The sequence below is a fragment of the Natator depressus genome, chromosome 2, assembly GCF_965152275.1.
Source record: "Natator depressus isolate rNatDep1 chromosome 2, rNatDep2.hap1, whole genome shotgun sequence".
Lineage (NCBI taxonomy): Eukaryota > Metazoa > Chordata > Testudines > Cheloniidae > Natator > Natator depressus.
Window position 1 is genome coordinate 163,913,304 of NC_134235.1, and position 27,178 is coordinate 163,940,481.

Sequence of the window (27,178 nt, forward strand, 5' to 3'; positions counted from 1 at the left end):
AGGGCCCCCGCAGCTCCCATTGGCTGCAGTTCCCGGCCAATGGGAGTTGCAGAGATGGCGCTTGGGACAGGGGCAGTGTGCAGTGCCTCCTGGCTGCCCCTATGCATAGGAGCTGGAGGGAGCACATGTCGCTACTTCTGGGAGCTGCACGGAGCCATGTCAGGCAGGGAGCCTGCCTTAGCCCCACTGAGCCATTGACCGGACTTTTAACAGCCCAGGCAGTGGTGCTGACTGGAGCCACCATGGTCCCTTTTTGATAGGGCGTTCCAGTTGAAAACCGGACACCCAGCAACCCTATTCATAAGGGAACAAGCCAGCATCCAGCAGCAGCTCCTACAGAAGATGGTAAGTCCCGTGGTGGGGGATGGTGCTTGAACACAGAGCCTAGGACCATGTAAAATGAGCTCTGCAGATGACCCAGATGCATTTGTGGGCACTTTTGAAAGGGTAACCATGGGTGCTGGATAGGATAGGGCAACCTGGGCCCTGCAGTGGTCTCCCTATCTGTCAGGAGAATTCCAAGCAGCCTATATGGCCCTGAGTGAGGAGCAGGCCAGAAAATATGAGACGGTAAGGGCAGCCATCCTGGATTGGGTTGGGCTGTCTACTGAGAAGTACTGTCAAAAGTTCAGATCAGCAAGGTGGATAGGAGGTTTACGGCCCTGGGCATTTGCCCAAAAGGTTGATGGACTGGGACACCCATTGGTTGAGACCAGATACGCAAATGGTGGCAGAAATAATGGATGCTCTGGTATTAGAACAGTTCCTTCAGGGCCTCCCCAAGAACATATGAGTGTGGGTCAGGCAACATCAACTGGGCACGGTGGATGCTGACGTAAAACTGACAGGGTAGTATGCAGAAGCAGACTTTCCCAGGAAAGAGGGGTGACCATATAAGGGTCCATAGGTGGGGAGGAAGACCGGAGAACCCACAGCAGAAAGGGGCATGGACAGGAAGAAGGAAGAACCCCAAGCAGTTCCAGCTGGGGCTCAACCCATTATTTACTACCAATGTGGACTACCCAGACACAAGAAAGGGGACTGCCCCACCTGGATTGTGGCTTTGCCGAGTTTTCTGGCTGGGCCAGGGCTGGAGGGAAGGAGAAGGGGGCAAAAACTGTCCACCATTTCTCTGATGGTGGGGAGGAAACTCCACAGAGGCCTTATGGATATGGCCTCGGCTTGCTCGCTTATCCAGAGGGAGCTAGTGAAGCCTCACTCGATGATTCCAGAGCAACGATGGCCTTACGGGGTGTCCCTGGGGATAAGAGGCATTGCCCCAAAGCCCAGGAGCCCCTGAAGGTCCGGGAAAAGTTTCGGTGGAAACAGGTTGGGGTAATTGAGGGGATGCTTTATCCAATTGTCTTCGGCATGGACTGGAGTCCCTTCCCCATTGGGAAGTGAGGCGGTGGGAGGAATCCCCTGTTAAGTAAAGGAAAATGAGGGGAAAAGAGAGGAGGAACTCCAAAAAAGAAGCAGGAGAGACCCCTGGACGACAAAGCCTGAGTCAGGAGGACAAGAGCTGTCCCCAGGGAAGGAAGGAGGTGCAGGGGAGACAGGCAGCCCAAACTCCTTAGCAGAGGTCAGGGGGCCAAGGGAGCTCCCTGCAACACAACCCCCAGGAGAAGAAACCCAGGCACAGTTTGGCAACTTGAGGGGCCCTGGGTGATCCAGGGAATGAGGGGAGTAACCCTCAAATACCCTGCCACATACAATGATAGAGAAGGAGAGGAGTAAGCCCCCGGGATGGGCTGCTACAGAGCTATGGGGATGCCTGCCCCCCACACTGTATGAGTTCGGGGGGGGGGGGATGAGCAAACCCCACAAGGGAAACCCAGGTGATGGCCCTGGAGATTGAGAGAGGTTCCCACAGGCTGGCCCCTCCGGTAAGGGTGGGAAAGCCCAGGGCAAGAAGAACCTTGCAGTTAGATAAGGGTGGAGGTGTGTGACAGAGTGCTAGGTAGGAAACCCTGGGTCAACACTCTATTCACAGCAGCTCTAATCAGGTATAGCAGATTGGAGCTGACGAGGCAGACCAATGCCTAATTTGTGAGTGGGGGCAGTGCAGAAAGGCCAATTAAGCCATTAGCCTGAGCCCACAAATAGGCACCGGTGGGAAGTAAGAAAGGGGGAAGCAGGCAGTGAGAGAACGAGATCTCCCCCTCTCCCAGGTGCTAGGTATGCCGTGAAGGTGGGGGGACTCTGTTATAAATAAACTGCACAGGCTGTTGAACCAGCACATGGGTCTCTGCGTGGTTTTGTAGACTGAGACAGAAGCAGGGCTGAGGAAGCCTGTTACACTCAGCAATAAAACTTTCATATATTTACATCACTTCTGTTTAAAGAGTTTAATGCAATGGAAATGCCGCAACCACAATACAAAAGAAAAATTGATACCATCCTTGAATACGGACACAGTTTTCAAATGATTTAGACTCCTAAGTGCTTAAATCCCTTTTGAAAATGAATGTTAGGCTCTTAAATGGGTTTAGGCACTGCAATTCTAAGCACAGCAATACCTCAATACCTCTGAAAGTCTGGTCCTGAGTGATTTTAGAAAATGAGACTTAGCAACCTCAGAAAATGGTTGGGAGGAAGGCAAGGGCAGGATATAATGGCAGTTCCCCCACTCCAGCACTTGGAAGTTGAATCCCCTTCTGAGTAGTCAGGGGAAAGGCTGGTATGTTTGTGTACTTAGTTGTGGATAAAATCTGAAACTGAAATAGCTACAAAAAAGGGAAGGTGGCTTAAAGCATAAATTAGAGAGCAAGTAGAACAGCGTTGTTTCAATCATCATCCTGAAGCCAGTCTCCTAACTTCTTGGTTACCCAAACTGGCAATATTGCTAATACCCACTTCGGGTACTCCGGCATTATGGCTGAAAAGGGTGGCAAAGTAAATTTGTAGTTGCAATTATAGTTTAAAGGCACAGGTGGTGCATGAACTCTTGTAAATAGAAATCCAGCAGATGCGTGTTTGCAGCAACACCTTAGGTTGTAAGAGCAATGGCTGCTTACAAGCAACATTTCCCCTGGGAACACTTTCCCTACCATGAATTGTCCACTCGGTAACAGCAACAGAGCTGCCACATAAGAGCAACATTTGCGATATCACAGCCAGAGCTAGAGATCTGGGGGATGTAGGGGTGTTGCTTCCCCCCTCCTCACCCCCCAAACGGCATCTTTTCACTCCCCTCCTGACCCTGGCCCTTCAGCGCAGTTCCAGGGCCCTGCCTGACAGAGCCTGCATGGAGAGCATGTTTGGAGGGAGGGTCTGGAAGACAGGGGCAAGTTGGGGTCCCGGGAACAGCAGAGGCGCAGTTGGAGGGTTTCCTCCTCCCTTCCTCAGCATTGGGCTGGCAGACAATGCGGGGGAAAGGTTGCTATTTTGCAGTGAGGGATCAGGGATCCCCCTCCCTAGGGCACTGATCTACCCCCTTTTCCCCCTCCCATCTCTGCTGTCTGTGCTAGGAGCCACCCTGCCCTCCATTGCAGGGTGCACATGGTACCCTCCCCAGCCATCAATCCCTCCTCATGGTGGAGCATAAAGCTACCAGTGGGAGCACCCTCAGCCTGCCCTGGCAGCCAGGCTCTCTCAGATGTTTTGCTGACTGGGGGGTCCCCTGCCAAACCCATGGTTCCCTGACCCATTTCCCCCAAACTTGGGGTTCCCCCCACTCACCCCAACTCCCCATCCACAACCTGGCTGCCCCACCCCTTCCGAAACACCCTTAACTCTTCATACGCCTTTGATCAGACGACACTCCCCATAACAACAACAGCTGCTTAGGACATAGCAAAAGGCCACTGATTTGTTGCTAGGAAGGAGCATCTACTCTACTGTCACCGGTTTTGTGTAAAGGACATTTTTTTCAGTAAGATTTTGGCAGCTGCCACCTAGTGGACATTTATGTATTTTTCATTTAAACTCCCTCAAACACAATTTTGCCTATCAGACACTAAACCATATTCAAAACTCCTGTAGAATGCAGTGTCAACACTTGTTTGTGTTCTCTTTTTGATTTTTTCAATAAAATGTGGGGTTTTTGGCTGATTTTTCATATGTTTCGTAGGAACAACAGATTCTCATGCCTTGTTCCTATTCCCCACTCATCCCACAAGCACCACGCCAGTGTTTGATTATATAATATTTTGCCACTAATCTGTGTTCATTAAAACTTGAAATTGTGTCTCCCATCATTTTATTCTTCCCCAGAAAACTTTCTTCACTCATTTTTCCCTTTCTTATCTATCTGTCCCTTTCCCTCTGTCTGTGTTTCTTGCAGATCACTTTCATTCACATTGCCCCTCCAAATCGCTTCTCTTCCATCTCACTCACTCTTGATTGACCTCACTTTCCTCTGAGCCCTCATCTCATCTTATATTTGTTCCTTTGCTTACTTTCTCTTGTTCAATCTAATCCCTGATCCTGATCCTCCACTGGCTTGACTCTTGAGTTGGCTTTTACACCTGTGCTAAGTGGGTGTGAAATGTTACCAGATCAGAATTCTTCACTCACTCATAGTGACTGGTGACTGGCTGACTACACAATGTGCAAAGTAGTGGAACATAGGAAACAACCCCCCCATCCTTTTCTATCTATTTAAGTGTCTTCCTGCTTGCACCCAGTCCCATGTTCTTTTATTTTTCCCCTGACTTCCCTACCCTTTGTCTTGTTCTTTGCCCTAGGGCCTCCCATGTGCTCCCAGGAAACCCATCCTCACAGCCATTCCCATCCCATTAATTTTTTGTCTCCCAAGACCCCACCAATCAGTTGATCATTTGACATTGCCCCCTCCTCATTCCTTTATTCAACTGATCCTCTAAGCCAGACCTTCTACCAGCCAATGTATCCCCTGCCTCCTCCAGCATACTGATTCTGTGCCTCCTTCCTGTAGGGAGTATCTGTCATTGTTGTGTGAGGGTGTGGCTGCAGAGACCAAGGCCATCCTCCAATTTGGAAGGAGGGCTGTGGACTGCAGAGGGCCGAGCAAACTGCCATCAGCTCACATCAGGATCTTGCTGCTGTGGCATGTGAATTAACTTCACTGGTAAGTACAAGCTCCCCGGGCCTTTAAGAACAGACCTCACCCTCGATACCGCTCCTCTGCAACTGCAGCAAATTGATACGGCATGTGGTAGAGCATGTGGAAGCCTAAGGGATGGAGTTTAAAAATAACAGTATGTTGAGTACATTGGCTCAATGAAGGGCTTTAATGTGTAAAACCTAGGGGGAAGATAACGAGGGAGACCTTGACGGTAGGGTCAGGTGCATGCTGCAGCATGACTTCTTCCTTCCTCTGTCCAGTTAGCTTCATAAGCAGAGACTGGGTCGTTCTTATCCTTGGAAAATGTTTCTAGAACCAGGAGAAAACACAGCTGTTGTTGGATTTCACGTTAGATTATGGGAGAGAAATAGGGGGTAAGCCTTGTAAGTCGTATGTATAAGGTTCTGTAGCACCCTCTTGTGTTTGCAATGCAGTATTGCAAGGAAAGTTCTATGGCAGCTTCCCATGGAAAAGTGAGGAATGGTGAGATATGTTTGGTTTGCCTTGCTCTGGCTTGTAATTTTGGTTTGTTTACTGGTGCGGCTCCTTGCTTGCTCCGGGCCTGAGGAAGCAAGATGGAGAAATACTTTAATAGAGGAAAAAAATAAGCACATGAAAATAAGTGTGAGAAGGGACACACCTTGGAGGAAGTTTAATGGCTAAAATCTACAAGGGGTGGAGCCCAGGAACAATTAAGCAGCTCTCCAGTATTACAGTGAGAAAGTAAAGCCACTACAGGAAAGACTGAGGTAGGGCCTTAGACCTGGTTAGAACATAGTACTTGTTAGATTTCAGTGTGACGATATCCGCTAGATGCTTTCTTGTCCTTGAAGGTAAATTGTATGAAGAGATAACTACCTCATATCATTGTTAATATGAGAACTTTATAAGTTAAACTGATATTGTTATGGGATCTTAAATAAAAGTCCTTTATTTTTTATATCTAAAGTAGGCTCCAGATTCTTGCTGCCCATTCCTCTTTACTGTTTTCTTAAGCATAGAACTCATTTTCTGTGCTACAACTGCAGTGTGATAGTGTTCCCTGACACGTATAGTCTTCCTCCCTGTAAACAGATATTGTGCCGCTTCCTCACAATCAGAGAGTGTCTTTCTCCTTGCTGTTATCAGCTGACTTGATTCTACTGGAGGATTTCAATTTGAGTGACGTATGCTGGAGGTCTCATGCTGCCAGTACTAAAACATCCTTGGAATTTCTAAACGTCATAGATGACGATTTCTTAACTCAGAAAGCATTGCAGCCGACATGAGGAAATTCTGTATTAGACCTTGTCCTAACAGATAAAGAGGAACTGATCACATAACTAAAAGTTAATGGTAGTTTATGTATAAGTAATCAGGACTTGATCACATTTATAATCAAGCAGAATAAAGTGTCGTCCTATAATAAAATATATATATATATATATATATATATATATATATATTTGATGCTTTAATAGGGCTAATTTCAGAAAACTGAACATAATTATGAGCCAAATCATCTGGGAGGAAAAATTTTATCAAAAAACATGAATGATCATTGGGAGTAATTTAAGGACACCTTATTAGATGACCAAGAAGCCACAATTGAGGAAGAAGGCTGTGATGAGTTTTGTTTTGTTTTTTTTTAATCTCATTTAGAGAGGAAGTGAAGGCAGCTATAAAAAAATAAAAAGTAATATACAACAAATGGAAGAAAGAGGAAGTTGATGGGAATTGTAGAAAATTCATAAGCAAAGCCTAGGGACCCAAGGATAAATCTATGGCCAGTAGAATTAAAGACAATAAGAAGGAGTTGTTAAAATATACAAGGAACAAAAAGAATCCTGGCAGTGGTATTGATTCATATCTAGATGGAAACAGTAGAATTATCCATAATAATGCAGAAAAGGCAGAAGTGTTAAACAAATATTTCTATTCCATATTTGGGGAAAAACAGATGATATAGTCTCATCATATAGTGATAACACACACTCTCTTCCACTAGTATTTCTGGTGGGTGTTAAACAGAAGGTAGACATTTTAAAATCAGTAGGTCCAGATAACTTGCATCCAAGAGTTTTAAAAGAAAGAGCTTGCTGGACCATTAATGTTGATTTTCAGTAAGTTTTGGAGCACTTCGGAAGTTCCAGAAGACTGGACGAAAGCTAATGTTGTGCCAATTCTTAAAAAGGGTAAATGGGATGACCCAGGTAATTATAGGCCTGTCAGCCTGGACATCAATCTCAGGCAAGATATGGAGTGGCTAATACAGGACTCAATTAATAAAGAACTAAAGGAAGGTAATGTAATTAATGCAAATCAACATGGGCTTATGGAAAATAGATCTTGTCAAGCTAATTTAATTTTTTTATGAGATTACAAGTTTTGTTGATAATGGTAATAGCATTGACATTATATATTTAAACTTCTGTAAGATGCTTAACTTGGGACCACACAACATCTTGATTAAAAAACTAGAAAAACATAAAACTCACGGGGCACACATTAAATAGATTAAAAACTGCCTAACTGATAGGTCTCAAAATGTAACTGTAAACAGGGAATTGTCATGGAACAGTTCTGTTTCCAGTGGGGACCCACCAGGGGTAGGTTCTTGTCCCCTTGCTATTTAACATTTTTATCAATGACCTGGAAGAAAACATAAAATCATCATTGATAAAATCTGCAGATGACACAAAAATTGGGAGAGTGGTAAATAACAAAGAGGACAGGTAACCGATTCAGAATGATCTAGATTGCTTGGTAAACTGGGTGCAAGCAAACAATATGTGTTTTAATATGACTACATGTAAATGTATACATCTAGGAACAAAAAATGTAGCCATACTTACAGGATGGTGGACTCTATCCTAGGAAGCAGTGACTCTGAAAAAGTCTTTTTTGAGATGGGATGACCAGATCTGCACACAGTATCCAAGATGTGGGCATACCATGGATTTATATAGAAGCAATATGATATTTTCTGTTGTATTATCTATCCCTTTCCTAATGATTCCAACATTCTGTTAGGTTTTTTGAATGCCACTGCACACTGAGTGAATGTTTTCAGAGAACTATCCCCAATGACTTCAAGATCTCTTTCTTGAGTGGTAAATGCTAATTTAGACCACATCATTTTATATGTATAGCTGGGATTATGTTTTCCAGTGAGTGTTACTTTGTATTTATCAACACTGAATTTCATCTGCCATTTTGTTGCCCAGTCACCCAGTTTTATGAGATCCCTTTGTAACTCTTCATAGTCAGTTTTGGACTTAACTATCTTGACTAGTTTTGTATCGTCTGCAAATGTTGCCACCTTACTTTTCACCCCCTTTCCCAGATCATTTATGAATATGAATAGGACTGGGCCCAGTACAGACCCCTGGGGGACGCCACTATTTACCTCTCTCCATTCTTAAGTATTACTCCTGTCCCATTTGCACCATCCATTGCAGGACAGACAGTTTTTCTTAGAGTTATCCAGAGTCCATAGTTGTAAAAAGAGCAATTTTTAAAAGAGCCATTATAAGACCCAGGGTGATGGTAATGGAGGAACTCAGAGATGCTCTTTGGAGACATCAGATGTGGATTTGTTTCAATAGCTGAAGGCATTCCAGAATTCTCCAAAAGAACCATGAATGATTGTAGGAGTGACTGCCATCCCCTGAGGATGCGGAGGTGAAGGTAAGTTAAGAAGAAAGGTGGTGACTGTTAAATAATCAGGAGACAGAAAACATGTCACCTGTCACCAATCTTGAGTATAGTGTATATCTCCTGTGAGTGCCTTCAATTCTCACTGAAGTCCTTTGATTCATCAAAGCACTTAGGCACATGATTAATTTAAGATATGGGACTTAAAAGCAAGCTTAAGTGCTTTACTGAATATGTGTGGATTTAAGCACATGTTTAAAGTCAAGTACAAATGGTCTTGTTGAATCATGGCTTGGGAGCTGAGGAATGGTTTGGAAATTCAGTTCCAGGCTTTGTCATTTCATGAATTTTTTACTGAGATGAAAATAATGCAGTTTACTCAAAGATTACTAAATATGAAACAGAGTAAGGATTTACAGTGGACCTTGTTTTTGCCAGATCAGTTGTGTGAAATAAGAGTATAAAAGGCAGTGATAACTATTTACATGGCATTTTGATACAATGAATTTAGCTCTTCTTTTGAAGCTAGTTTTAATGTTTGGCTTTGCAAACACTTAACATGTTCTTCTCGCAAGAATGAATAAATAAAGCTTTTTTATATATATTACCATAGTCTAATCCTGCACATTAGGGCTAATTTCTAATACAGTAACCCCTCACTTAATGTGATCCCGGTTAATGTTGTTTCGTTGTTATGTTGCTGATCAATTAGGGAACATGCTCATTAAAAGTTGTGCAATGCTCCCTTATAACGCTGTTTGGCAGCCGCTTGCTTTGTCCACTGCTTGCAGGAAGAGCAGCCCATTGCAGCTAGCTGGTGGGGGCTTGGAACCAGGGTGGACCGGCAGCCCCCCTCTCAGCTCCATGCTCCCCTAAGTTCCCTGTGCAGCAGCCTCTCAGCAGGCTATCAACTGCCAGGCAGCTCAGCTGCTCCTCCCCCCACTGCCAAGTGCTGCTCCTGCCCTCTGCCTTGGAGCTGCTCCCAGGAGCCTCCTGCTTGCTGTGTGTGTGTGGTGGGGGGGAAGAGCGAGGTACTAATGTCAGGGTGTCCCCCTCCCCCAGCTCCTGCCCCCTGTTTCTGTACCTCATCTCCACAGAGCGGGGGGACACACTACAGGGCTCAGGACTGAGGGAGTTTGCTGGCTGCTGTCTCAACTTGCTGATCTACTTTAAAAGGCAGTGTATTTAGAGTGGGGTCAGCGTACTTAAAGGGGCAATGAGCGACTCTCTCACTCACACACGCACGCACGGTGTGTCTGTCTCTCAGTCTCTCTCTGCAATGCTGTGTCTCCTCCCTCCATTCGTGTTGCCTTGTAGAGTGTGAGGCTACATTAACAATAATGTGTTAACCCTTGAAGGCTCAGCCAAGTGCTAGTTCATCATTAGCAGTAAGGCATTCCCTGGGAAATATCCCACCCTCTGACTCCACCACCTCAACTAAGCTTCACAATCATCATTGCTGTGTACAGTATTAAATTGTTTGTTTAAAATTTATACTGTGCGTGTGTGTGTGGTGAAAAAAATTTCCCTGGAACCTAACCCCTCCAATTTCCATTAATTCTTATGGGGAAACTGGATTCGTTTAACATCGTTTCACTTAAAATAGCATTTTTCAGGATCATAACTACAATGTTAAGCGAGGAGTTACTGTATATAGAAAAGTGTAAAACCTTATGTCTTCTGATATACAAATAAGATAAATAAGATATTCAGCATGTTCTGCTACTGAAACATACAGCTACTAATGATTAGCTTTAGTGCATTTTGGTTGGTGTAAGCTATCATGAGGTAAAAAAGAGATTTTATAGGCATTTATAGTTATGAGCATTGTTTCAAGTCAGAAGAAATACTAGCCTTCTGCTAATAATCAGCAAAGGGTGCGTACATCACTCTTTCCCAAGGCACTTCTTAATAAAGTGTCCCACTAATTTCAGCGGTCTCTGCTGATACTCCACAAGTACATCATGCGAGCTGCTAATCTGATCCCCTTCAAGTCGATTCAGAAGTGTGACACACACCACAGCAGCTAGAGATAAAAGAAATAGTGTTTGTTAGAAATGACATTTAGGTAACTTTCACTGTGAGAAAGCATGAGAGCATCTTCTATTTGTACACCCGCGTTTGAGGTATCAAAACAGACAAGAGGAGATAAAGCCAAGAAAACTAATAGTTTCAGTGATGGGTTTGAGCAGTTGATAATGGAAATCACACTTTATAATAAATAACTGGATTAAGTACCTATCTCACTTTAGATGTTATTTAAAAATTACTAATAGTTTGAAGCAATCTATCAAGCCATTAGTAAAGTCAATGGAGCTGCTCCAACATATGGTCACATTCAGATTATTCATAATCATTGCATCATTAGAATCTTTTTCTGAATGAGATTTTTTTTTTCAAGAAGTGTGTCAAGAAGTCAGATTGGTAAAATTGCATCAGAGAATAAGGGTATGTCTACACAGCAAAAGCTGTGCATGGACTAACATACCTGAGCTAGCTTGAATCCAACTACTGTGGGTAACAATAGTGATGAAGAGGGCAGGTGCAGTGTGGGCTTCCCGAGGAGGGAAAAAATGGGAGAAAAAGAGGTGGTAAACTCCTCACAAGTCGTGCTCTCGTATCTCAGACCAGTTAGAAAAGAAAGACTTTGCGCCTTAGAACATGGACACAGCAAATGGGAGAGTAACTTAAAATGACTATTCTAAAGTTGTATGTGATCAGCTTTTGTTAGGTCACCTACCTAAACTTTAACTACCTCATAACTAAAGTTCACAAGAGTGTATACTTTTGTAATTGGGAACCACATTATTCACCAGGCAACTGAAAACAGTTCTTAATTAACTAGATTTGCATTTGCAATTCTGAAACATTCTCTCTCTTGATATTTCATTTTGATATGCAAGTAAAGAAAGTGACTATAGTTTCATGTACATAGAGACTACCTGGCTGATTAAAGTTACTGCAGTTTCCTATTTGACTTTAAAACAGTTACATTAGTCCCTTCCGCAGGTCAAAGTAAGCTGGTATGCTACGGTATGGCGTACCGGTAAGAGCCGGTACACAGCTGATCGTATCAGTGGCGGCCGGGAGCCCTGGGGCTCTGGCAGCAATTTAAAGGGCCCTTGAAATCACTGCTGGAGCCCTGGGGAAGCGCTAGTGGTGGCGGTGGCCAGGAGCCCCAGGCCCTCTAAATCAGGGGTCTCAAAGTCACGGCCCGTGGGCCATCTGCGGCCCGAGAACTGCAGCACACGGAAACTTTTTAAAAAGTTCTTTGATCTGGCCCTCATGGCTGCCATCCGAAGAGCGGGGGCGGGAGGGGAGCAGGCAGAAGAGATTCACATGCCCCTTTCCCCAACGTTGCTCCATCCTGCTGCTCCTGGGACCCTCCTAGGGCTTGCACTCGGCAAAGTGTCATTCATCTCGGGTAGCTCGGTTCCCTGCAAGCGGTTTTCTATCCCTGCTGTTGCCGGCAGAGCTGCAGAGGAGAGACCCAGGCAGCCACACTGCTGGCTCTCTCCTGCAGGTGCCAACCCCCCCCCCCACACACACACACACACACCCGCAGCTCCCATTGGCTGGGGGAGAGGGACAGAGATACCATCACTAGTCGCCGGGCAAAGTCAGCCATGGAGGCAGCATCACTAGTTGCCGGGCAGAGTCAGCCATGGAAGCAGCGTCACTGGACAGAGTCAGCTGGGGCGGCATGAGACCAAGGGAGTGAGCGAAAAGGGTAGGAAACGGGCTGGGAGGTGGCGTGAACACCATCTTCAGTGACATTATTGGCCCACTGGGAAGATTTAAGGACTGGCACTGGCCCTAAGGTAAATTGAGTTGGAGACCCCTGCTTTAAATCATTGCCGGGCCATGCTGAAGGGCTGGCTGGGGAAGTCTGGCCCCAGCCCCGTCCCTTCTGCCCAAGGCCCCACCCCTTCTGGTTGAGCCCCTCCCCCCCAGGACCCCGGCCGCCCTGCGTACTGGTAAGTCTGTTCAGTTACCTTCACCCCGGTCCCTTCGGATACTTTGATACTTGAATGGTTACTTCTCAGTGCAAGGCAAGAGCTGGAACAGCAACTAATCAGGACTAAACTGAATCAGAGCTTTGTGTGAGGGGCTTTACATAGACCTGGCACACACACACACACACTGCAAAGTTCTAGCAAATCATACTAAAATAAACTTAACAGCATCTATACATATTTATAATCATATATGCAAATAGTGCAGTATCGTAACTTTCCACTGCAATGAATTTAATACTCTGAAACTCTGTACACTGTACGTTTTATGCAACACAGATGATTCAGTCTAAATAAAATGCCATATATCCAATTACCTCTGACACCACTAAGATTACAAATAGCAGCAAAAACTGAAGATTCCATCTCAATGTTTCGGACTCCAGCATCATAAGCTGCCTTCAAATACTGCAATTTCTCTTCTTCAGTATATAAGCAGATTGCACCATCCAGACGGGCTTGGCCTATAAAGCATATAAATATAGATTTTTTTGTGTGTGTGCTGATGAAAGTACAGGGGGAGTTTCAGTCTCTGAGGGACACAAGATTTTTACAATTTCTAATATACCCTTCCTAATTTTTATCACTGCACTAAGCTCAGTTTTCACTTAAAAGGCACTCTATAAATGTAATTTATTAGTTTATTATTTGAATTTAGGATCAGGGTAATTAGATATGAAAAGACCAACTAAATTATCAAATTCATAAACTGGAAAATATAGGCTATAGTCCCTCAGATGAATTAAGTGTCAAATTTTAATGGTGACATTTCCTCTTGGCTAGTTTGATGTATTGATTATGTTTGAGTTTAACAGTCCCCTAAAAAAGCATCCAGATCTGCTAATGCCTTTCTGATGCAGTGAGAGAAGGAATAATCTCAGCCCTTTTGATGCTTAGAAGACTTTTTAACATAAGGAGAAATCAAGAGTTTTTTTTTTTTTTAAATTGGACATTATTGGTGCCTATTTTTAGGAAAGAGTTAGTTTATTCCAGCTCTTTGGGGCTTCAGCCCCAAAGAAATAGATTTTTTTTATTAAGCAGTGTTAGACTGCATACAGCCAAAATAAACTTTACAGTTCTTTAGTTGTCATATTTTTTGTTTTTGGGAACTGAATTCCCAAAGCTGAGGTTCTCTGCCTGTTTGCAAGTTTTGTAGTAGATTTGGTAGCATCTGTAGGAAACCTGTTGGTGTGCTTTTAGGACCCACTGACTGGACCACGGACTCATTATCCTTCCTAACAGTGCCTGAAAAAAGCCACATATTGACATTGTTCTGCTTGAGATCTGCCTTAAGCACTGCTAGAACCGTGGACTGTGTGTCCTCTAAGCAGTGCCCTTCTTGCAGTATATCCAGCCACAACTAGAGGCAGAAGTGCCAGATATCTGGGGAGAAAGCTTGTTCTCGCAAGATTTCCAGCTCGGTTTGTAGACCTGGGAGGTTCAGAGAAACATCTGAAATTGTGGTTGCTTATTTAAATCAATCCCAAATTTAAATCCGTGATGTTTGCCCATCCCACATCTGGCACGATTGATGTAACATCCAATTATCCAATTAATGGTTAATTAAGGATGAATCAGCAACTCTTTCCAGGGCTGCTTATAGAGAATTTCTTCGAGACACATGAACAATTAAAAGAAAAAAACAACCAATAACTCTCGTTATCAAATTCCATAGGGCACTAATGGCGATTATAGCAACTCCACTAAATAAATACCCTGATAATTCAGTAATCAAAAGTATACAATTTATGAGCTGTCAGTCATTGTCAACTCTTTTTTTAGATAATCACTGGGAGCGGGGGAAACACCACAAAATTACACCCCAGTACAGCAAAGATTAACTGGACTACTCATCTCATTAAAGTTAAGCATATATTTAAGTGCTTTGCTGGACTGGGGCCTAAATCCCCTAATCCAGTTTGATTTGTATATGTTACTGCTTACTAATTTACTTCTATTGCTAGCCTTACCTTCATAGAAATCCAAAGTGCACATAGTATTTCCAATGACTGTATTGAATTGATTTATCTCCTTACTGCACTGCATCAGTTCCTTGGCTAGTTGGTCATCTAGGTTGGTACTACGAATGATAGTCTTTCCTAGGATAACCTGTTCAAATTGAGGCTTGAAGGTAGCATCTACTGATTGACTGGTTATTACCACTGAGCCTGGCTCCAGACCTGTTGTAAAAAATATATATATAGTGAGTTGTTCAGCCACTCTGCTCGTATGTAAACAAGGTACATTATAGCCCAATCCTGCTCCTGCTGAAATCAATGAGAGTTGCCACTAAATTCAATGGAAGAATATTAGGATCTATATGCATGTTTGTAGTTTATTCCAAATGCTTTAAAATAACTCTGTAGAGAAGACACAATATACTGCCAATTAAAAAGGACAATACAAAGAGCCGTAAAGTAATCTTAATGGTCTGACAAATCCCAACTGTTAAGGGAATATTTCACATAGGGCATGAATGATCTTTTCTCCAGCTTGCTGCAGATCTCTTCACTCAAGCACATTTTCCTGTCATTTATTATAAAATTATATAAATCAAAGAATCCTTTATCTGATGGGTAATTAGGTCTAAGGAAAAATTAGAGTAATGTGTATGACTGAAAACCAGAACATTCTCTCTCTCTTTCTCTCATGATCCAGAATTCTGAACTATGGCATGAAAGATAGAAACTCATGTGTCCTATAGCAGAACTAAGATCCACTCACTGGGACTGTACCAGTATTTTAAAGATGATCTTAAAACTGTAAAAAGGGGTGTGGTTTTTTAAATATTGGACTTGTATTCTTTTTCATTTCTCTATGATGCCTTGAAGAAGTGTTGAAAGGAATTTCTTCTGCTTTTCTTAATATTAGAACAAACAGGAATGTCAATTTCAGTGCTCCCTTATTTGGATGGAGGACTTCTCTGGGATGTATAATGTTAGCTCTGACACCTGAATTTAAGAGATATTATTGCTGAATCTTGAATCTAGTCCCCCTTTATTCAAAATATTTAATTATTTGAATCAAATAGATATTAACAAAAACAAGCAAAAATTTTACACAGTCTGATTAAAACTCTCTTTCAGTTGTTCAGCTTTCACTCTCTTGACTCTTGTGTCAGCATTTCACTAGTTCTCCAGTTATCAGAGAAACATTCAGGCTGGACAGGAACAGAATTGTTAATGTAAAAACCAAGCAAAGTATTTAAAAAAAAAAATCTTCAGGAGTTCTTTGTACATCATAAAGAAGGAAAAGAGGCAACAAATCCAATTTATTTGCAAGTCACCTTTTAACCTCTGCTTTATCTGTAAAGTGTGGGTGTTAATATTTACCTAATAAATATTCACCAAACTGTCATGAGCATTAATTAATTCGTAAAGCCCTCTGAAAATGAAATAAGTGTTAGATATTATCATTATTATGACTTTGTTTTATAAACCTTTAACTACAGAGATGCTTTAATTTAAAGAAAAGAGAAATATCAAGGGGAAATACCTATTCCACCAGAGGTGCCAATGCGAATAATGGTTATGTTGGAACACTTGGAGTGATACAACAGCTTCATCAACTCATGTAACATGATTGCAATAGAGGGAATGCCCATACCATGCTGAAATGAAATCAGAAAGTTACACTGAACATTCATATACATTATTAACAGAAGAGTTGGGAACTGGAGCAGATCTCTTTAATGAATTACTACGAAAAATACATGCAAAAGTATTCTTGTACAAACCTAACCTATTGGGCAGGGCAGAAGTTTATTGTGGTCAATGGAAAGACTCCTATTGACTTCAATGGACTTTGGATCAGGTCCATTGTTCCCTAATACCATGGGTTATGTTAATTTTAAAAATGTTATATTCTCTATATTCTAAACGTGAGTCCCATTCTAATCGTTTACAGTTACATGCCCTCACAAAGCTTCTACACGGCCCAAGAGCAATGTTCACACTAGTTCTTAATGACCTGAAACACTGGTGATTCCAGCTGAGCAAAAATATTACAAATGGCGGAGGCTGTGGTATAGTCACAAAGTTCACAAGGCTGAGTCCGCTCCAGCTTACATCATGATGTGACAATTCACACCTTCGGGGAAAGAGAGCACTGTGGAGTTGATGCTATGGGCTAGGGGTAGGTTTTCAAAAGTGCTTTTGGGTATGTCCACGCTGCAATAAAAAACCCGTGGCACCAAGTCTCAGAACCTGGGTCAACTAACTTGAGCTCACGGGGCTTGGGCTGCAAGGCTAAAAATTGCAGTGTAGATGTTTGGTCTTGTTCTGGAGCCCAGGCTTGCAGTGGTCTCAGAGCCCATGCTCCAGTCTGAGTCCAAACATCTGCGCAGCAATTTTTAGCCTGCAGCTCGAGCCCCACAAGTCCAAGTCCCCTGACCCAAGCCAGCTGCAACTATGCCATGAGTCTTTTATTGCAGTGGAGACATAGTCTATGTGACTTAGCAGCACAAGTCCCATAATCTTTCATTGGTACTTGTACTCCTAAGCTACCTAAGTACCTTTTGAAAATCTAACCCTGGATCCTCAGCCATAGCTAAGAAACAGCCACCTTTGTTCCTTCCCCATCTGCACTGAGTGTAAGCAGTCTCTGTGTTGTCCCTAGCATAGGACCAATAGGGTAGAAAACGTGCTACTCATGATTACAAAAGATTGTTGTGGCAGCCAGGAATCACTGGGAATATGCCAGCCATGGCCCCTTTCTCCTTGGAAAGCCTTACTACCCTGGAATCCGGAAGGAGAGGTGGCATAAAGCCATTGCATCTATGTGACTCAGTGGTTACTCTTACATGGGGGGAATTATGAAGGAGCTGGCTGAGCCAGCTTTCCAGCTACTTTGCACCACTGAAGTAGACCTGAAAATTTGGATGTATATCCTCTAAAGAAATATTTAAAAGAAATATGCATTCATGTCCCATTTAAAATGTGCTTAAATTGTTGATTCAGTTGCAACTACTGCCTTGTATATTGAAAAAACATTCTGTTCTTCTATTTCAGGAACACTCAAAACAAAAATCCAGGACTAGGCCTTGTCCTTTTCTTTAGAAGCACTGACAAATCTAATTCCTCCCCCGCTTCCTTTAATGCTTAATACTTACACTGACTGATAACACGGGTCCTACTTTGTACATCGCGTAACGGTCAGTTCCTTCACAGATGTTGGGATAGTCAGCACCAACGCTCCCAAGTCCGAGCTCTTCAGCTATGTAGGCGATAAAACCTTTCATCCGTGAAGGGCTTCCTCCAACACACACAAACTAGCATGGATAGAATTCAACAAACCACAACAATTGTGCAGCTGACTACATGATGCAGCATATTCAAGAACAGGGAAAGGTAAATATGATAATGCAAAAGGTTTAATCCGAATTTTCACAACTACATTATTTTTATTATTACATTCCTTGTAGAGGTCTGTAAAGATAAATGTTTGAAAATAAGGCTTAAATGATCTCACAAGTTCTTTGTCATTGCCTGACAATGGAATTTCATTGGTATAGTACAAAATGTAGAACTTGCACTACATACATTTAAAATGGCGTTTTGTATTGGGGTGTGTTTTTAATAATAGCTACCGGAGGCAGACTGGATGTGAAGGAGAAATGATCTGAATATGCCGAGGGAGGGAGGGCTCCATAACTGTATTGGCATATAGAGAACTCGCTAGGAATGAACCCTGAGGCTGAGATAGCACTTCCCATTTGGAATATACTGGTATTGCCAAACCCAAGAGTTCAAACACCAAGCCTAAATAAGACCATGAGATTTATTTCTGATACAGTATCCACATAGAACCCATTTCCAGGGCACACACATTGTAACATAGTGGTGGGCAACCTGCAGCCCACAGGCCGCACATGGCCCGTCAGGGTAATCCGCTGGCAGGCCGCAAGACAGTGTTTACATTGACTGTCCACAGGTATGGCCGCCTGCAGCTCCCAGTGGCCGCAGTTCGCTGTTCTCGGCCAATGGGAGCTGCAAGGAGTGGTATGGGCTGTAGGGATGTGCTGGCCACCGCTTTCCGCAGCTTCCATTGGCCGGGAACAGCAACCCGCGACCACTGGGAGATTCGGGTGGCCGTGCCTGCAGACGCTCAATGTAAACACTGTCTTGCGGCCTGCCAGCGGATTACCCTGATGGGCCGCAGGTTGCCCACCACTGCTATAACGCTCTGACTAGTAGCATTGTGTCCTAAAAAAGAAAGGCAGTTAATGTATAAAATATACCTTAAAAATGGGGCTTGCAAATGAGGCACTTTCTGTCACCTCAGGAGTGTTATTTCAGGTATGGGGTTTTTGTTTGTAATGGATTGGGCAACTCATCTCACTTCATATAAACCTTGTACAAGAAGCTACCACAGTAGATGCAAAAGCAGGACAAAATGCTAGTGTACTCAGTAAATGCAATATGGGCCAAAGCCTCCGTACCCACTCAGTCCTTACCCATATAAAACGTCAACTAGGCCGCTAAGACCTTGAACCTGCTCCCACTGAAATGAGTTAAAGTTTGGTATTGACTTCAGTGGGAACAGAGTAAGGCCTCACAAGGGAGATTTGCTTGACTGAAGTCTGAGTAGGGACTTCAGCATTTGGCCCAGTAACCACAAAAGGAGACTGATAGCTCTGGTAAGTCTAAAAATTGTATGATCATACCAGCATTCCCACTGAGAAGGTCTTACCTTCTTTCCATACATTTCTCAAACTGATTCATGCCACTGTCTTTAATCTCATCCTGGACACAATTAAATTTTAGCGGGAGTTGCACAGTCTGCTGACATGTTTAAACTTCCAGAATGAAAGCAAGGTTCTTACCTTTACATCTCCAAACAAGGCAGGAAAATCATGGGTGCTAGTCCCAAGAGCAAAATGGTACAGGATATCGTCTTTCATTTTCTCAAGGTGAGGATTGGAGAGATGAATTAAGTTGTTTCTGTCATGGAAATGGAAAATATATATTAAACTAAAAAAAACTATGTTAAAATAACATTATTAAGGTTGTAAAAGTCTAGTGCTCAAAAGTTAGAAAAAGCCAGAATTAAGGTTGCCTGTGCATCTTTAACTCAACCCTTTGTGTGTATGCATTATGAGACAGTCTTTAATGACATGATCACATGCTGTTTTTTTCCAATAGACCCCTGCCTCATTCAGTGTACAGGATGGACTGTGCTCATTAAATGAGCAGCTATTCAATTTTTTGTTTTATCCTCATTGTTCAATGTGTGGCCCCAGGCCTTATTTACTTCACAATATTCAAACCTTGTTCAAAACACAGAATTATTAATTTCCCCATGCGTTTTTCTATGGTCCTCATCACTATAGAAACTGAGTGCTTCATAAACATTCATTTATTTTCACAGCCTCTCTGTGAGATGAAAGGGTGGTATTATCCCCCATTTTACAGATGGGAACTGAGACACACTAGTTTTGGGTGCAAAATTTGGGACTCCTAGAATCTGAGGTTTTGTAGCATGTAGCATTATATAGCCCTTTATATGTTCAAAGCGCATCTCTCATTGACTTCAAGGTATCTGTAAGCACTCAGCATTTCTGCAAATCAGACCTCAGCCTCTCAAAATGGGCAGCCAGAAAATGAGGAACACACAATTAGAGACCATCTGTGAAAAATTTAGTTTAAGTGACTTGCCCGCCATAACACAAGAACTTTGTGACATAGAAACCTTAACATGAGATCGTCCTGTGTCTTCCTGCAACTCCCTTTTTCATTCACCTTCCAACTTCTTCAGTCAATGAGGCAGGGGTCCTACAGACAACAGCCTCCTTAACTACACAACCCTGATTCATCCCCAGAGCAGGTCCAATCTGTGCACTGAATTAAATGAGGCAGGAGTCCTGTGGAAAAAACACTACATGATTATACAGTTAAAGACTGCATCATCATGCATAGACTACTCCTGGGGGAATTCTGTGCCACTGTGCATGTGCAGAATTCATGTCTGGCACAGAATTTTTTTCTCTCGCAGAAAATACATTCTGCCCAAGAAGTGCTACTGTTCCACCTTTCACCCACCAATGGCCACTGTGGCACCAGAAGAGCCAGCATCATGAACGCAGCCGGCTGTTCTGGTGACACAGTGGCCTCTGGTGAGCAAAAGGCAGAACTGCAGCACTGGGACAGAATGTATTTTCTGTGGGGAAAAAAATTCTGTGCATGCTCAGTGGCGTAGAATTCCCCCAGGAGTAGAAGTTCATCACAGCACCCTGCCTGCAGAGCCAGGTTAGGACAGACTGAATAGGGCACATGGGGTTGCTGGAGGGTCATAGACTGGGGATTCAGAATGGTTAATGGGGGGAATTGGGATGCAGGCTCAGGAGCTAGTGGGGTGACAATGTTAAGCCAGGGGCTGAATGGGAGTGGGGCTTCAAGGCCACATGGGGATGGGGACTGCAGGGACACATGGGGATGGGGGAGGAGGCTGCAGAAGCCCATAGGGATGGGGGGTGCGGAGACAGGGGCAGATGTGCCTGATTGAATGGGAGACGCTCGGGGTAGTCAGGGTCTGCATGGGGGAGGCTTCTCAACTCCCAAACAGTCCTGTCCCCCAAAAAACCTGTTTCATACTTCTCCCACCCACACCCAACAACCTTCCAGGTTCACTCCAGGCTCTTTCCCTCTCCCTCAGCTCCTCCGTTACCCCTGACTCCCCCAAGCCTTTGCATTGCTTCTGGTGGATGCAGGAAATGCAGTTCTGTATTGTAATTTAAATGAATTACTCAACATTCTCTATTAATATGCCTAATAAGAAATCTATTTGTAAAAAAAAGATATATACCAGAATCTTTTTTTTTGTCTGTATTGTTACAGACATACTTGCTGACAGGTATTTTGAAATAAATTACCAAAATTATTGAAACTGGAAAGAGTATATTATTTTGAGAAATAAAATATGCAGAATTTTAAAATACTGTGCTCAGAATTTTTAATTTTTTAGTGCCGAATTCCCCAGGAGTAATACACACATGGGGGGCCAAATGAAGGGTTGTACAGACAACCTTAATATTGCATTTTATAACTTCTGAGTGCTTGACTTTACAACTTTACTAATGTTCTTTTAATGCAGTTTGTGAGTGTGTGTGTGCGCGCAATTTTCTGGTTTTTTTTTTTTTTTTTAAAGCAAACAGAAAAAAACAAATTTCATCATGTGGCATCATACTGATGCCTATGTGGTTCAGCAGCAGAGTGTAAGTCTTAGATTCACCATGCAGACCCGAGCCTCTGAAGAGTAATGATAGTAGTAGTAGGTTGTCATCTTCTATGTGGACCAGCACGAGAGTGAGATGAGACACACATCTTTCCTGTGGGTTTCATAGATATTTGCTGACAGCAGAAGAATAGTGAGATTATGGAATCTAGAGTTCCATTCTACACTCTGGAGAGGAGTGTTCCCTTTAATGGTTACAAACAGTGATGAGCTGCCAAAATCTTAACAACGGGTTCCCTCCTCACCCCACGAGGGGGTCGTTGCCCACCCCGCCCCCCAGGACTCCTGCCCCATCCAACCCGCCACATTCCTTGACGCCCCCCCCAGGACCCCTGCCCCATCCACCCCTGTCCCCTGACTGCCCCCAGAACTGGGCAGGAGGGTCTCATGGGCCACCGTAGTGGGTACCCACCCCACCCCTAAGAGCCAGAGGGACCTGCCGGGGGGTGAGGTGGGGAGTCCTGACGGTGCTAACCTGGGGCAGCTCCCAGGAAGCATCCGGCAGGTCCCTCTGGCTCCTAGGGGTGGGGTAGTGTAGCTAGGCGGGGAGCAGGGGGAGTGGCCGCTCCCCCAACTGATCACGTCAAAAGTGGCTCTGGGGCTGGGGCTGGGGAGCAGTTCCCCTGCGCGCCCCCCATCCTGGGTTACCTGCTGCGGCGCAGGTGGCCCTTGTTGCGCCCCCCTGCCCCAGCTCACCTCTGCCTCCCTGGGCCTGAGTGTGAAGCCGCCGCCTGCTTCTCAGCCCACCCTGGCTTCCTGCGCTAACAGCTGATTTGCGGAAAGCCGGGGGGGGGGGGGAGAAGCAGAGCGGGGCGGTGCTTTCAGGGGAGGGGGCGGAGCAGAGGTGAGCTGGGGCCGGGGGCGGAGAGCTGCCAGTGGGTGCTTTGCACCCACCAAATTTTCCCCAGGGGTGCTCCAGCCCTGGAGCACCCATGGAGTCAGTGCCTAAGGTGCTACTTTTGGCCGGTTAAATTTAGAAGCCCTTTTAGAACCGGTTGTCCCTTGCGGAACAACCGGTTCTAAAAGGGCTTCTAAATTTAACAACCGGTTCTAGCGAACCGGTGCAAACTGGATCCAGCTCACCACTGGTTACAGACACTTCTCTCTGTCCCTCCACCCTAATCCAAGTCTGATCGCTCCAACCTGTTCCTCTCCCAGTCCTCCCCACCCCGGCCCTTTGTCCCAGTACCATTTTTCTTGGCCAGCCAATCCTAGTCTCCCCCTCGCAGCTTCCTGTCCAAATTCCAGTTCCACACCCAATTCTCAGTCCCAAGCTCCTTGTCCGGCCAGTTCCAGTTCCCCCGACCCTAACTTTTTGTCTCCAGTTTTTTTACCCAGCCAGTCCCAGTTCTGCTTTGCACTCCAGCTCCTCATCAGACCTATCTGGCATCTGTCCCCATTCCTCCACCCACTGGTTCCCAGTCCCAGTGTCCTTGTCCAGCCAGTTCCAGTCTCCTCCCTCCCCTTCAGACCTGCTTCCCCCATCCCACGCTGTTTCTGTCACTAGTTCCCACTCCAGTCTCTGAGAACAACCAGTCCCCATCTCCCCTCCAAGCTAGCTCCCAGTCACCTTGCCCAATAAATTCAAGCCTCCCCATCACATCCTCTTCCCCAGCTCCCAGTCTCCTGACCCAACCAGTCTCAGTCTTCACTTTCTCTCTCCTTCCCAGTCCTCCTGCACTGAACTCTGTGACAGTTTCTCTCTTTCCTCTAATTTTAGTACCAGTCTCACCAAGCTTCTTGATCCAATCTATTCCTTTCCTTCCCCTCCCAGTCCTCCCTGATTCTGCTCTCAACCTCTCTGCATTCAAGTTATGTGGCTTCCTCCTTCACACTGCCTGGACACCTGATATGGGGGTTGCGAGTCATTGAAAGCACAAGAGAGACAGGCTCCCTGCTTTCAATTCAGGTGCCCAGCCATGTGGGGATGGTGCATGCCCAGTCCAAACACGTGTATGAGCTGTGAGGGGATGGAGCATGCTCAGTGAGCACAGAATCTTTGGAGAATTTAGCAGCAAAATTCTATGACATTCTACTGACCGTATGTGAACTATGAAGTTTCAAAGACTTACAACTTTGTCAAATTTGAGCATATTTTTAGGGGACCGGCAAAAGGTACATCCCTGACACCCAGACCTCCTCATGCAAAATTTCAAGCCCCTGCTCCAAAGCATGGAGGTGCTAAAGCTTCTCAAAGAAGAAGCTGGAAGAATGTTAACATTGCAAACCAGTGTATTTTCCCTACCAGCCTGCATGGAAAATTTCAGCCCTAATGGCTGAAGTTTGAAATTATAAGGAGCTGAAAATGGGATCTTATAATGGCTCATGTTAGGCAATCTTAGTCCTGGTCTACACTACGAGTTTAGGTTGAATTTAGTAGCGTTAGATCGATTTAACCCTGCACCCGTCCATACAACGAAGCCATTTTTGTCAACTTAATGGGCTCTTAAAATCGATTTCTGTACTCCTCCCCGATGAGGGGATTAGCGCTGAAATCGACATCGCCGGGTCAAATTTGGGGTAGTGTGGATGCAATTCGACAGTATTGGCCTCCGGGAGCTATCCCACAGTGCTCCATTGTGACTGCTATAGACAGCACTCTCAACTCGGATGCACTGGCCAGGTAGACAGGAAAAGCCACGCAAACTTTTGGATTTCATTTCCTGTTTGGCCACCATGGCAAGCTGATCAGCACATGTGACCGTGCAGATCTCATCAGCAGAGGTGATCATGGAGTCCCAGAATCACAAAAGAGCTCCAGCATGGACTGAACGGGAGGTACTGGATCTGATCGCTGTGTGGGGAGATGAATCCGTGCTATCAGAACTCCGTTCCAAAAGATAAAATGCCAAAATATTTGAAAAAATCTCCAAGGGCATGAAGGACAGAGGCTATAACAGGGACCCACAGCAGTGCTGCATGAAACTTAAGGAGCTCAGGCAAGCCTACCAAAAAACCCAAGAGGCAAACGCCCGCTTGGGGTCAGAGCCCCAGACATGCCGCTTCTATGATGAGATGCATGCAATTCTAGGGGGTGCCCCTACAACTACCCCACACCTGTACGTGGACTCCTGCAAGGGAGTCTCACGCAACAGGGATGAGGATTTTGGGGACAAGGATGATGAGGAGGAGGGGGAGGTTAAAGATAGCGCACACCAGGCAAGCGGAGAAATGGTTCTCCCCAACAGCCAGGAACTGTTTATCACCCTGGAGCCAATACCCTCCCAGCCCGGGCTCCCGGACCTTGAAGGTGGAGAAGGCGAGTGAGTGTACCTTTGTAAATATAATACACGGTTTAAAAGCAAGCGTGTTTAAATGATTAATTTGCCCTGAAGACTTGGGATGCATTCGTGGCCAGTACAGCTAGTGGAAAAGTCTGTTAACGTGTCTGGGGATGGAGCAGAAATCCTCCAGGGACATCTCAATGAACCTCTCCTGGAGGTACTCCCAAAGACTTTGCAAAAGGTTTCTGGGGAGGGCAGCCTTATTGCATCCTCCATGGTAGGACACTTTACCACAGCAGGCCAGTAGCATGTAGTCTGGAATCATTGCATAAGAAAGCATGGTAGCGTGTGGTCCAGGTGTTTGCTGGCATTCAAGCAACATCCGTTCTTTATCTCTCTGTGTTATCCTCAGGAGACTGATATCATTCATGGTCACCTGGTTGAAATAGGGGAATTTTATTAAGGGGACATTCAGAGGTGGCCGTTCCTGCTGGGCTGTTTGCCTGTGGCTCAAAAGAAATCATCCCTGCTGTTAGCCACGTGGTGGGGGGAGGGGAGAAGCGCTCATCCCAGAGAATCAGATGTGTGGAGGCTTTAGCTGGGTTTGTGCTGCACATTAACCCGAAAACATCAGCCCCTCCTTTTAAATGGCCAGTGTGTCTTTTTCAATTTTACTCTCCCTTTTTTGCTCCCGCAGCTGCAAATGTTTCAACGCTGCCACTAGCATCTCCGTCCCAGAGGCTAGCGCAGATAAGATGATGGAAAAAAACGCACTTGCAATCAAATGTTCTCTGAGCTCCTGCAGTCTTCCCACACTGAAAGAGCCCAGCAGAATGCGTGGAGGCAGACAATGTCAGAGTCCAGGAAAGCACAAAATGAACGCGAGGACAGGAGGGACGCACGAAGGATAGATGGCTGGAGCAACAGGAGAGGTGGTGGCACCGTGATGAGAGGAGGCAGGATGCAAGGCTGATGCCACTGGAGGATCAAACTGATATGCTCCGGCGTATGGTTGAGGTGCAGGAAAGGCACAGACTGCCACTGCAGCCCCTGTGTAATCAACCGCCCTCCTCCCTAGGTTCCATAGCCTCCTCACCCAGACACCCAAGAAAGCGAGGGGGGCGCTCCAGGCACCCAACCACTCCACCCCAGAGGATTGCCCAAGCAACAGAAGGCTGGCATTCAAGAAGTTTTGAAGTGCAGTGTGGCCTTGTCCTTCCCTCCTTCCCCACCCCACCCAGTGCTTCCCTCCTCCCCTACCCCTCCCAGGCTACCTTGGCAGTTATTCCCCTATCTGTGTGACGAATTAATAAAGAATGAATGAATTTGAAACAACAATGACTTTATTGCCTCTGCAAGCAGTGATCGAAGGAGGGAGGGGAGGGCGGTTGGCTTACAGGGAAGTAGAGTGAACCAAGGGGGAGGGTTTTCATCAAGGAGAAACAAACAGAACTGTCACACAGTAGCCTGGCCAGTCATGAAACTGGTTTTCAAAGCTACTCTGATGCGCAGCACGCCCTGCTGTGCTTTTATAATCGCCCTGGTATCTGGCTGCGTGTAATCAGCGGCCAGGCGATTTGCCTCAACTTCCCACCCCGCCATAAATGTCTCCCCCTTACTCTCACAAATATTGTGGAGCACACAGCAAGCAGTAATAACAATGGAAATATTGGTTTCTCTGAGGTCTAATCGACTCAGTAAACTTTGCCAGCGAGCTTTTAAACGTCCAAATGCACATTCTACCACCATTCTGCACTTGCTCAGCCTGTAGTTGAACAGCTCCTGACTACTGTCCACAGTGCCTGTATATGGCTTCATGGGCCATGTCATTAAGGGGTAGGCTCGGTCCCCAAGGATAACTATAGGCATTTCAACATCCCCAACCGTTATTTTCTGGTCTGGAAAGTAAGTCCCTTGCTGCAGCTGTTCAGACAGACCAGAGTTCCTGAAGATGGAAGCGTCATGTACCTTTCCTGGCCATCCCACATTGATGTTGGTGAAACGTCCCTTGTGATCCACCAGTG

The 27,178-nt window shown here is 44.9% G+C and overlaps 1 protein-coding gene and 1 long non-coding RNA gene across 6 annotated transcripts in view; one reads left to right on the forward strand and one right to left on the reverse strand.

Moving 5' to 3' along the window:
- Positions 1 to 4,092: 4,092 nt before the first annotated feature.
- The window catches only part of UPP1 (uridine phosphorylase 1), a 29,907-nt gene continuing 6,821 nt past the window's right edge, over positions 4,093 to 27,178 (reverse strand). For 2 of the 5 annotated variants that reach the window (XM_074945251.1, XM_074945250.1), the window contains 7 exons: positions 19,523 to 19,640; positions 17,810 to 17,968; positions 16,195 to 16,309; positions 14,670 to 14,879; positions 13,017 to 13,163; positions 10,538 to 10,709; positions 4,094 to 5,609 (listed from right to left, as the gene is read on the reverse strand). In XM_074945251.1, the coding sequence (XP_074801352.1) occupies positions 10,570 to 10,709; positions 13,017 to 13,163; positions 14,670 to 14,879; positions 16,195 to 16,309; positions 17,810 to 17,968; positions 19,523 to 19,640 (889 nt within the window). In that variant the 3' untranslated portion in view covers positions 4,094 to 5,609; positions 10,538 to 10,569. Of the gene's footprint in view, positions 5,610 to 10,537; positions 10,710 to 13,016; positions 13,164 to 14,669; positions 14,880 to 16,194; positions 16,310 to 17,809; positions 17,969 to 19,522; positions 19,641 to 27,178 lie in introns of all 5 variants that reach the window. The other 3 variants (XM_074945255.1, XM_074945252.1, XM_074945254.1) reach the window with 3 other exon arrangements.
- On the forward strand, positions 12,356 to 26,383 carry LOC141982831 (uncharacterized). The gene is made up of 3 exons (XR_012638229.1): positions 12,356 to 12,504; positions 17,868 to 18,047; positions 25,852 to 26,383. It is a non-coding gene; the product is annotated as an uncharacterized LOC141982831 (long non-coding RNA).